Here is a 12,305-nt window from a genome sequence, read left to right on the forward strand (position 1 = left end):
AGCCTGACCACCCCCTCTCTGCCCCCCTCCAGCCTGACCACCCCCTCTCTGCCCCCCTCCAGCCTGACAACCCCCTCTCTGCCCCCCTCCAGCCTGACAACCCCCTCTCTGCCCCCCTCCAGCCTGACAACCCCTTCTCTGCCCCCCTCCAGCCTGACAACCCCCTCTCTGCCCCCCTCCAGCCTGACAACCCCCTCTGTGCCCCCCTCCAGCCTGACAACCCCCTCTCTGCCCCCCTCCAGCCTGACAACCCCCTCCCTGCCCCCCTCCAGCCTGACAACCCCCTCCCTGCCCCCCTCCAGCCTGACAACCCCCTCCCTGCCCCCCTCCAGCCTGACGCCCCCCTCCAGCCTGACATCCCCCTCTCTGCCCCCAGCCTCTGGCCCCTTCTCTGCCTCCCAGCCTGACCACCCTCTCTGTCCCCAACCTCTTAACTCCTTCTCTGTCTCCAGCCTCTGACCCCATCACTGCCTCCAGCCCGTGACCCCCACCTCTGCCCCCAGCCTGTGACCCCCCCCCCCTCAAGCTGTGACCCCCCCCTCTTTCCCCCCCCCCCCCACACAGGCCAGGCCCTAGGACATTCACCCCTTCTCTTCCCTCTCTGCTCCTCCTCCCCTCCTTCCTCTTTCCCCATCACTATCGGTTGTAAAGGACTATACGTTTTAAATTTTTTTTGTTGCTTGCACCTGGAGCGGGTTAATTTATGGGGCAACAACCAGGCAAAGTTCTTGCGGACCAAAGGAGGCCGAGTCTGCCTGCGCTGCACTTTATTAAAGGAGGAAGGAGAGAGGCAGCCAAACATGGAGCTCAGCATTTCAATGTGTTCGTGGAGCACGGTAAGGAGAAATCTGATTGTTGCTGACAACCATCCCCCTCCACCAGCCAAATAAATCATGGTTAAAAGTTAGTAAAGTCAATTATATCCAGGGCTTTATGGTGATTAAATCAATCAAAATTCTGTTTTATTGGATTTTTAACCATGTTTGGAGAGTGGGTGGGTTATGGTTGCTGGTTATCATCAATGTATAAATTCTAGATTTGTTACCAGATTCTTGGACTTCTTTCGAAAATCGCTCGTGCCTGTGATCGTAACCAGTGTGGAGGCTGCTCATTTTAAATCGTTATTACGTTTGTATTTCCAAGTCTAGTGCTGCTGCAATTTGTTGGATGAGTGGAAAGCCAAGGGACTTCAGTCACCCCACTTTAACTCGGCCCTGTGGAAGGTTATTTGCATGCTATTCCTAGAGATTGATTGTTCCAGTCTTAATATTACACACAATTATTTTACAACTTTGTGTAAGAAGCAACCCCACAGCACCAGCTCTCTAATTAGTGGTATTGCTTACAGTACAGGTGAGCTAGGAGGAGGTGGCATATTAAAGATGAAGTGAAGCCTAGCCTCGAGGGAGTACTTTCAGTACGAAGTACATCCTCTTTATATAATTAGAAAACAAGGACAGGAACTCTTCAATTTAGTCACTTGTTTTTTTTCTCCTGTGGAGTTTTGCCATTGGTTTTCACTCAGTCATTATTACATAGAATGTACAGCACAGAAACAGGCCACTCGGCCCAACTGGTCCATGCTGGTGTTTATGCCGCATGTGAGCCTCCTCCCTCCCCACTTGATCTAACTCTACCAGCGTATCCTTCTATTCCTTTCTCCCTCGTGTGTTTATCTAGCTTACCCTTAAATACATCTACACTATTCGCCTCAACCACTCCATGTGGTCGGAGGTTCCACATTCTCACCACTCTCTGGGTAAAGAAGTTTCTCCTGAACTCCCTATTGGATTTATTAGTGACTATCATATATTTATGGCCCCTAGTTTTTGTCTTCCCCCCACAAGTGGAGACATCTTCTCTACGTCTACCCTATCAAACCCTTTCATAATCTTAAAGACATCTCTCAGATCACCCCTCAATCTTCTGAGTTGCTCCAGTATCTTTGGTTAGTTGAATATTCTGGAGTGACTCTGTACAGCAGCACACACCCCAGCATTTAGAACTGGCTTGGAGGGTGATTTGGAGGCATTGAAATGGCTGGGTGCACTTAAGTTAATGTGGCTCCGGTGACTTTGGATCGGCCCCCAGATGCGTCTGAAGCATTGATTTCTGTGTGGGGGATTGGAAAGCTCTGGGAGCGTCTGCGACTGACATGGATCAGAGCCATTATGGGTGCGAGTGGAGACTTGAAATGATGGGCCTCTGGGTATGAGATACATTCCTGTTTTGTCATGCTGATGGAATACTTGGCTGTGGAAGAATATGCTTTTCTTCAGCTTTAAGTGAAGTTCTCATCAAATTTCTGGAGAGCGAATGGTAGTAATGACAGCTTCACCTTTGAGTGATGTTCTCAACAAATAGCTGTGGGGAGAATGGAAGTGATGACAAAGTTTAAAGCTGCAGAATGTAGTGATTTAATCCAAATAGAACAGTAACATTATGGCCCTGTGGATTTTGAAGTAAATTATTGTGTGTTTAATTTTTTTTCTGGTTAGTTGGGTTCCTGACAAACCAAAACCCATCACCAGACTTTATACCAAGTTGCTGAAAAATTCTCACAGCTAGAGTTTCTATTCCGTTAAGGAGTCACCCTGGAGGGACACGTCCCACGTACCTCAACTGGGAGAGCTGAGGCACAAGTTGGCAAGAGCTTAAGAACTCGCTGTTCCATGCAAGGGCTATTGCTGGAATTTAATCAGCCCAAAAAAAAACATGTAGTTTTCTGGCACAGAGCACTGGTACGCTTGCCGCTGTTTGTCCAATTAGGACCATTTTGCCCTTTAGGGGATTGGATTGCAGGGTTACCTGGAACTGAGTGGGAAGAATTTCATCTGTCAGTGACGCTTCTGTCTGCCAGACCCAATTGATGAGCCGGGGTAGCTGGTCGCTTGTAAACTGTGCTTTGGCGTACTGTGGACCTGCTGGCTATTTCGACCCGAAAGAGATCCCACTGACTTATGTTCCACTGAAAGATGAAGTTTAGTTCCCTCCTCCCATTAACAGCACCATGTTGGGAAGGGAGTATCAGTCACTTGGTTTTGGAAAAGCCAAGCAGCATCCAGCTTATGTCGTCCTGTCATGGGCAAGCAGTAGAATTATGTGACACAAATAACTTGTGCTGTGATTTGTGTTGATAAACTAAGGTTACAAAAGAAAGCTGTGCTTAACAGCCATTGAAGGGTGACAGTGCTCCTTAAAAAGGCTATTTAACTTTACAAATGATCAGATCTACGTGATTCAAAGAGTTAAAGTTCACAAATGGAAGTTTTACCAGTCACGTGATGTAAATATGAGGCTAAATGTACCCAGTTATCTGGTCAGCCTTATTGGAGGTGTTTACTTATCACATGGTGGATTCATAATGTTCTAATTGTAATACTTGCAGTGGTCTTCAAATGAGAGATGAATGGTTATGATGGATGTTTTTAAGTTATTATTATTGTTCACTGTCCATTGTGTAATTTCTTGTTGGGGGCGTCCTGTAGACACATGATTGTGAGCAGTGGTTTTAGTGTACAAATTTAAATTGTGACAGCCATGCCACAGCCTGATGATCGTAATCTCCATGAATTGTTTAAAATCGGATACTGGGCATTGAAAGAATGCACAATTTTTTTTTAAAAAGAGTGTTGTCTGTTGCGTGTTGCCCACAGCATATACCTTCGATTGAAAGTGAACGAAGATGAAGTATGCTGGCCGCTGGAGGTAGGGAAAAGTGTTAGTGTTGCAACAAAGATTCTGGTTAATACTGCGACTGGGGCATTCTATCTAACACCTCCCTGGCTCCCCGTGTCACATTTGGGAGCTGAAGTGCTGAAGGAATCAACACTGGAAGTGTTCAGTCGTTATGGTTGTCCATTGTACTCGGGACTGCTGGTAGAGGGTCAGAAAATAAAATGTCAGGAAGTAGTCCTTCTGTGCTGCAACCATTCTATGATTCTATAAATTTGCAGGGCTACGGGGATCGGGTGGGGGAGTGGGACTAGCTGGATTGCTCTTGCAGAGAGCCAGCACAGGCTTGATGGGTCGAATGGCCTCCCTCTGTGCTGCAACCATTCTATGATTCGAAGTAGGTTTTTAGGTTTAGCTTTCAGCCTTAAGAACTGCCAAATACTAAGGGAAGGTGTTCTCAGGAGTTTTTTTTATTTCAACCCAAGGTGAATTAGCAAAGCAGCTGGTTGTTTTTGAGTCCAAAATCCCAAACTCGGTATGTGACTCAATTTCTAGTATTCTGACAGATACAAATGAGTTTTTTCTGATATCCTTTACAGGATTATAGGAAGCAGGGTTAGTATACCATGTTCTACTCTGGAATGTCCTGAGTACAACTACCACGGATCCTGGCCTTGAACATAGTACTTTTTGATAAGAACCAGTTAAAACTACATCTAGAATGACGCTGCTGTCAGTAACTCCTGAAAGCATAAAGCATGGAAGAAGAAAATCCTGTTCAGTTCATCCAGCCCACTCCTTCCACAGATCATATGTAACCTATCATATCGTGGACTCTACATCAACCATTTTATTCCTCCCAGGGAAAGTTCTATAAATACTTAACTGATGTCCAAAGGTAATCAATCAAAACTCCATAATGGTCATTCGTTCTTGCATTTCCATGGTTCAACTGTTGCTCTTCTCTTCCCCCCCCGCTCTCAGAAAACCGCATTGACTTGTTCTCTTTGCCTCTCACCACCCACCACTCTTGGTGGCAAAGAACCACTGTGTCTTGTGCAGTATTTAGCTATCTCACTCTGTACCTATCCTTGAGCCTCATGGACTCCCAACATCCTTACATTGCTGTGACACTATCACCTGAGATAGTTGCCCTCTGTTGGAATTCTCTTCCATCTGAGCTATATCCACTGCCATCCATTTCCCTATTGTTCAACAACTCCTCTCTTACCTGGCATTACAGCAACCAAGAGAAAGGGAACATCGCTGTATTTGACCCTCAGCATGTACAGAACCGTTATTTCCACAGACATATGCTCTCCCACTCTGGAGGTGAAATTAAGTGACGTTGGCAATAGATGGGATGTCGGGTTTAAAACTCAGCTCAGGATCAAACAGGGTGCCAAGATTCTGGATAGTCTGGCTTAGCAGGAGAGTGGCCAGGGAATGGATCTAGTTGATGGTAAGTAAGCAGAGTTTCTGGAGGGGCTGAAGGTGGTGGCTTTGGTTTTCCTGATATTGAGTTGGAGGAAGTTCTGACTCATCCAAGATTTGGTGTGGGACAGACAGTCTGACAATATGGAGAGGAGTGATGGTGCTGGGTATCGTCAACATATGAAAGAAGAAAGAGCCCAAGCCTGTGGATCATCTTGCTGAAAGGCAACACGTAGATACGGAAGAGGAAGGGACTGAGAGGATTCTGAGGTGATGGTGGTAGGAGGGAAGAGAACCATTGCTGGAAATACACTGGCTGCTTTTGGATAGGTAGGAATGGACTCATGCAAGTGCAGTCCCATGGAGCTGGATGGTGAAGGAGAGGCGTTGGAGGAAGATAGTGTGGTCAGTTGTATAAAATTCTGCAAAGAGGTCAAGGAGGAAGGGGAGCGACACCATTATGTTACAGAAGATGTCACTTTTGACTTTGGCTATGGTTGTTTCTGTGCTGTGAGAAACGTGGAAGCCAGATGGGATGGAACAAACGGGCAATTTCTGGGTGAGTTAAGTATGGTGCTGTGGAATGGCGACATGCTGAAGGACTTCTAAAAAGGAAAGGGAGATTAGAGATGGGACAGTATTTGGAGAAAGAAGACAGGAGATTGGATGGATGGATGAAGGGTGAGCTTTTTGAAGAGGGGAGAAGGATGGTGTGTAAGGAAAGGGAGACATTGATGATGACGTCAGTTAGCTTGGAGCCCCACAAATGGGAGCTGTATTCAGGAGTTTAACAGGGAGGAGATCTCATGGATGAGATAAGTTTTGAGAGGGCAGCGTACAGATAGATGAGAAACTGAAGAAAGATGAAGGATCCTGGGCTGGAGATGGTGGGAGACTGTTGAACGTAGGGATGGTAGCAGAAGGTAAGGAAGGAATTGGTGGAGGTGGCTGCACATATGGTCCTAATCTTGAAGGTGAAGATTTGGTGTGAGGTAGGTTTGAGGGGGAGGAGGAGAGGGGTTAAAGGAAGTGGTTGGTCATGGAAAAAAGAAGCCTGGCATTGTCCTTGCCCTCTCGTGTGATCCTGGTGTAATGGATAGTTTTGGCTGAGGAGGTGAATGAGGCATGGTAAAGCCAGATCTGGTTGCCCCCGAAATAATTCTGGCCACAACTCACTGGTGATCAACAGTCCCAATCCTCTGTAGCCCATTTCCTTATCTTTCAGAGTAAGGAATTGATGCACGAATGTGTATGGGAGAAGCACATTCATCTAAACAAGGGCAGTTGGGTCTCAGTGCATGGGGATACTTTCTCCCAAGGCCTGAAACAAAAGAACAAGTTCAACAAGATAACTTGATGCAGAATTAATGTGGGTACAATCTGCCGGGGCTCCTGTGTTTAACTTAACTCAAGTGGCTGCTGCCTACCTAGTTACAAAGCACCTGATGCCTCAGTTTGCTCCCGCAACCACTAGCTCGAATGCTATGGCAGGTCCCAAGGCAAGGCCCACTGAGAAAACTGCACCCCGCCCCAGAGGACACAACCGAATCACAACCTGATGGGAAAATTACCTCCTGTCAGTCCCCGCACAGGAAATGCTAATACTGGAGAAGGGGCTCTGGTCCCTTGTGCCTTTCATGGAATTAAATAAAAACCATGTGTCAGACTGGCAATAAATCACTTTTGTTCTGTAATGATGTGAACTTGCACAATGTAAATAATAAGCATGCTCCTTATTTCTCCCGCCCCCATTTGCCAGAGACACTGAAACGGAGGCCAGTATCCATGGCCCACCAGTATTGCTTCCCTCCCCCCGCCCCCATTTCCTCTTGAAGTGGATTCCCATCGGTTTTTGTAGTCATTTAACCATACACATTCTGCAGGTTTAAGGTTGTTAGTTTTCACTGAACGAGTCAATTCTTATGAATGGTTAATTGAAAGAGAAAGTCTTTGCCGTTATCTATGAAAATATCTCAAAGCAGAATCGGTGATGGGAAAGTTTCACAAACTGCTTCTGCATCATTTTCAGATTTAAAAAAAAACACCCTTTGTCACAGTTTGTAATTCGTCGTGGTGCGTCCTTTACCAATTTTATTTTCATATTTAAGAAAAAACTAGCACCTCCCAAATCCGCAACCTCCACCACCTGGTAGGGCAAAGGGCAGCAGGTGCATGGGAACACCATCACCTCCAAGGTCCCCAACAAGTACTGCACTGGAGTGCTGGTCTAGATTACGTGTCCAAGTCCTGGAGTGCAGCTTGAACTTCTGACTCTGAGATACTAGGGCGACCAACTGAGTCAAGCTGATGACAAAAATTATTTCAAATATATATGATTGACAATTCTGCAAAGGGTTAACAATGCCTACATATAAAAATCGCTTGAATGCATAAACAATATTATTCTGATCGAGTATATCGCCATTAAGACCATTTAACTGTAGAAGAGATTTATTGGAATGGTACTAGGGATGAGGGACTTCAGTTATGTGGACAGACTGGAGAAGTTGGGGTTGTTTTCCTTAGAGCAGAGAATGTTAAAGGGAGATTTGATAGAGGTATTCAAAATCATGAAAGGTTTTGATAGAGTAAATAAGGAGAAACTGTTTCCACTTGCAGAAGGGTCTGTAACCAGAGGACACAGATTTAAGGTGATTGGCAAAAGAACCAGAGATGACATGAGGAAAACATTTTTTGCACAGCGAGTTGTTGTGATCTGGAATGCGCTGCCTGAAAGGGCGGTGGAAGCAGATTCAAGAATAACTTTCAAAAAGGAATTGGATAAATACTTGAAAGGATGAAATTTACTGGGCTATGGGGAAAGAGCAGGGGAGTGGGATTAATTGGCTAGCTCGACCAAAGAGCCGGCACAGGCACGATGGGCAGAATGGCCCCCTCCGTGCTGTATCATTCTATGAAAAACCCTTCAATAGTCTCAAAGATCATCATAGAAACCTACACATCTATTGCAATGTGAGCAGGTTTGTTAAATGTAAGTAGTTCGATTGCAAACGGTGTCTGTCTTCACCAAAAAATATTTTACATTTGTGATTACCCTATCATAACAGTGGGTTATAAATGTCTCCATATTTTGATTACTTGAGGATCTTGTAGATTTTTAACAGGCGTTCTTTAAATGCGTTCTCTCCCACCCCCTCTGCACAAACACACTTCTTTGCAAGTAATGAGCAGCAGACCAATTTCAAGTATGTGGATTACATTTGCCAGACCTCCTTTTCTCTGCGTACAGAGTGCAATGTATTTCCTGGTCACGCCAACTGAATGACAAGATACTAAAGTTAGTTTGGAAAATTGAATAGAGTTGATAACTCGTTATGAATATAGTGAGGAGTAATTTAGATTTTGAGTTCTTCATTTCAGTCTCCGTTTCATCTGTAATTGTAGGTTTAACGACATTTTAAAAGTTTCAAAACCTATTTTGTTAATATCCAGGGAGCGTTTATATTGGCATAATTACTGGTTAGGGTTTATTGGTGTGCAGTTGTTAAAAAAAAATGTCATGGTGCCAAAGAACAGAAAATGTGCATGAATTAACATCACCAAACCAGCCAAGTGTTAGAATTGAGCATTTAAAAAATTTTATATAAAGGACTTCAGTATGTGATTTGTATTTCCAATCTTGGGTCACAAATCTGTAGACCAGATATGTGTTTTCAACCATCTTGGAACGCTTAAGAGTAATACCATTCCTGTTAAAGAGAATATACAAGGAAACCACGACAGTAGTAAGAGATGTCCCGAGATCATAGAATCATGCAGCACAGAAGGACGCCATTCAGCCCATCGGACCTTTGCCAGCTCTTTGAAGGAGCTATTTAATCTGTCCCACTCCTCCTGCTCTTCCCCACCCACCCCCCCCCCACCAACCCTGCAAAGTTTTGCCCTAAGGATCAATGCCCCCTACAGATCGCTGTACACGTTGTTAATAATTGGTTCGTTGTTGGAGGATCATCACTTTCTACTATGTTATAATATGGGTTCTTTCCTTATTAATCCTTGTGGGCTGATCTGAAATGGAAAATGATAGCTTTCAGTGTCCGTTAGAAGGTGATTGAACCATGTGCTCAGGTCATTGAACGTTATCTACTTTGACAACAGAATGGAGCAGTATCCAACCCTCAACCTGACGCTGTATCTTAGTTGGTGATGTCCTATATAGGTCAAGAAATTGCAATTTTTCTTCCCTGCTTCATGTATATCTAAAATGGAGGGGAGGTTTAATCATTTCTCTGCAACTTGATACATAAAGTGCAAGATGACTGGAAATCCACTAAGTAGCTGGCATCCTCAAGCTATAGGCATTTAAATAAAAATCGATGGTTACAGCTTCCAGCTCCAGTCAGTTTAGATATATATATATTTTATCTGGATCCTGTTAAAATGCTTTGACTAAGGAATAAACTCTGTGTGCTTTCTTTTACTTAAAACTCTCTTAAACTCAACACAGTCAACATGGCAAAATAAGAGTAAGCATTTTTCATTCAGGTGTGTCTGGAAATTAAGAGGAGTATTTTTTGCCCATTTTTGGGATTTTTATTTGGTTCTAAAAGAAGTTAACCTTACGGATAGACTGGTAGTTTTCCATCAGTAATTGCCATGACTTGTGCATTCTCTGGTTAGATTAAGTTCCATCCGTTAGTAAATGTACAAATGGTAATGGCAAATAGTTTGTAGTTTGCTGCTGGTAATCAGAAGTTTATTTACTAACAAAAGTACTGTTTAGTTCAGGCTGCATTGTACAACAACTGTAGCATCTATAGAAAGTGAAATGCAGCCAAAGTTGTCGTGTAAAGTTAAAACAGAAAATACTGGAAACACTTAGGTGTCAGTCAGCATCTGAAAGAAAGAAAAAACTTGCATTTATATAGTGCTTTTCACAACCTCAGGATGTTCCAAAGCGTTTTACAGCCAATCAAGTACTTTTGTAGTGCAGTCACTGTTGCAATGTAGGAAACACAGCAGCCAATTTGTGCCCAGCAAGATCCCACAAATGGCAACGTGTGATAATGACCAGAAAATCTGTTTTTAGGTGGTGTTGAGAGACAAACACTGGGGAGAACTCCCCTGCTCTTCTTCGAAATAGTACCATGGGATCTTTTACATCCACCTGACAAGGCAGACAGGGCTTCGGTTTAACGTCTCGTCCAAAAGATGGCACATCCAACAGTGCAGCACTCCCTCAGCACTGCACTGGAGTGTCAGCCTCGAATTTGTGCTCAGGTCCCTGGATTGGGACTTGAACACATGACCTTCTGACTCAGAGGTGAGTGCGCGACCACTGAGCCACGGCTGACACGATGACTCAGAGGTGAGGATGGAATTGAAGTTAATGTAGATCCTTAGTCAGAACTGGGAGAAATTACAGATCAACAACATTGATCAAAGGGGTAGGAGGAGAAACGACACATACAATCTTGTCCCTTATGTCAGTATTTGTTCTTGTGAATGCTGGCAGTGCGGTGAAAGGAAAGGTAGTGAAATGACGTGTTGCTAAATTGTCATTTAGAAGAGTTTTGTGGTTACTTTGAGGAAATGTAACGTGAGATTTATCCACAGGATATGCATATGGTTTTGTGGTGGTTGACACAAAACCTTCCACAAATACCTCAGCTCTGTGAATAAATAATTGAAGGTCTGCCCGACAAAAGCTGAATAAGTAGCACTGGCTCTCCGAGAAGTGCTTGCGCTGAGTCCAACATTTGTTTCTTTTTCTGGTGTGCAACAACTAGCTGCACTTGTAGTGGTTGAAGGCACGGTATTCATTGCGGGCCCAACCCCCAACCTTGCGGAAGGAAACTGGGGAAGTAATTGAAGCTTGTTTCACTAAAACTAGCAGATCTCACGTGGTCACAAAAGCAAAGTACTGCGGATGCTGGAAATCTGAAATAAAAACAGAAAATGCTGGAAACACTCAGCAGGTCAGGCGGCATCTGTGGAGAGAGAAACAGAGTTAACGTTTCAGGTCAGTGACCTTTCTTCACCTGGTGTTGTTTATGGTGAGTCAGAGATTAAACTGTTTTATAACCATTGTACATCAGTGAAGTGTGACCCTGGAATATGTGCAAATCTTTTAATGTATAGATGGTTATAGAAAGCCTGTTTTACACAGGAGTACTGAAGCTCTATAGCATTATATCTGCTTTCACTAGTTAGCTTGTGTTTTTAAGGGTTGGTTTGTATTATGGTATTGTGACCCTCTGTTTTATTTTTCTGCTGACTGAAATCGACACACATAGAATTGCACAGAATTTACAGAACATAAACAGGCCCTTTGGCCCAACTGGTCTGTGCTGGTGTTTATGCTCCACACGAGCCTCCTCCCACTGCTCTTCATCGAACTCAATCAGAATATCCTTCTATTCCTTTCTCCCTCGCATGTTTATCTAGCTTCCCTTTAAATGCATCTATGCTATTCGCCTCAACTACTCCTTGTAGTAGCGAGATGCACATTCTAACCACTCTTTAGGTAAAGAAGTTTCTCCAGAATTCCCTATTGGATTTATTAGTGACTATCTTATATTTATGGCCATGATGTGGAGGTGCCGGTGATGGACTGGGTGGACAAATGTAAGGAGTTGCACAACACCAGGTTATAGTCCAACAGCTATATTTGAAATCACAAGCTTTCGGAGCGATGCTCCTTCGTCAGGTCAGACTTCACCTGACAAAGGAGCAAAGCTCCGAAAGCTTGTGATTTCAAATATAGCTGTTGGACTATAACCTGGTGTGGTGCGACTCCTTACATTTATATTTATGGCCCCTAGTTCTGGTCTCCCCCACAAGTGGAAACTTCCTTTCTACATCTACCTTATCAAACCCTTTCAAAAAGTTAGTATGCAGGTGCAGCAGGTGATCAAGAAGGCCAACGGAATGTTGGCATTTATCGCTAGGGGGATAGAATATAAAAACAGGGAGGTATTGCTGCAGTTATATAAGGTATTGGTGAGACCGCACCTGGAATACTGCATACAGTTTTGGTCTCCATACTTAAGAAAAGACATACTTGCTCTCGAGGCAGTACAAAGAAGGTTCACTCGGTTAATCCCGGGGATGAGGGGGTGGACATATGAGGAGAGGTTGAGTAGATTGGGACTCTACTCATTGGAGTTCAGAAGAATGAGAGGCGATCTTATTGAAACATATAAGATTGTGAAGGGGCTTGATCGGGTGGATGC

The 12,305-nt window shown here is 44.1% G+C and overlaps 1 protein-coding gene across 5 annotated transcripts in view; it reads left to right on the plus strand.

Annotated features, from left to right (window-relative positions):
• Positions 1 to 378: 378 nt before the first annotated feature.
• abl1 (c-abl oncogene 1, non-receptor tyrosine kinase) overlaps positions 379 to 12,305 on the plus strand; it is a 149,112-nt gene continuing 137,185 nt past the window's right edge. For all 5 annotated transcript variants that reach the window (XR_010958148.1, XM_067969932.1, XM_067969934.1 and 2 more), the window contains exon 1: positions 379 to 836. Coding sequence is in view for 4 of the 5 variants with exons in the window: in XM_067969932.1 (XP_067826033.1) it covers positions 704 to 836 (133 nt within the window). In the remaining variant the exon portion in view is untranslated. The remainder of the gene's footprint in view (positions 837 to 12,305) is intronic.

The sequence above is a fragment of the Heptranchias perlo genome, chromosome 31 (assembly GCF_035084215.1).
Source record: "Heptranchias perlo isolate sHepPer1 chromosome 31, sHepPer1.hap1, whole genome shotgun sequence".
NCBI lineage: Eukaryota > Metazoa > Chordata > Chondrichthyes > Hexanchiformes > Hexanchidae > Heptranchias > Heptranchias perlo.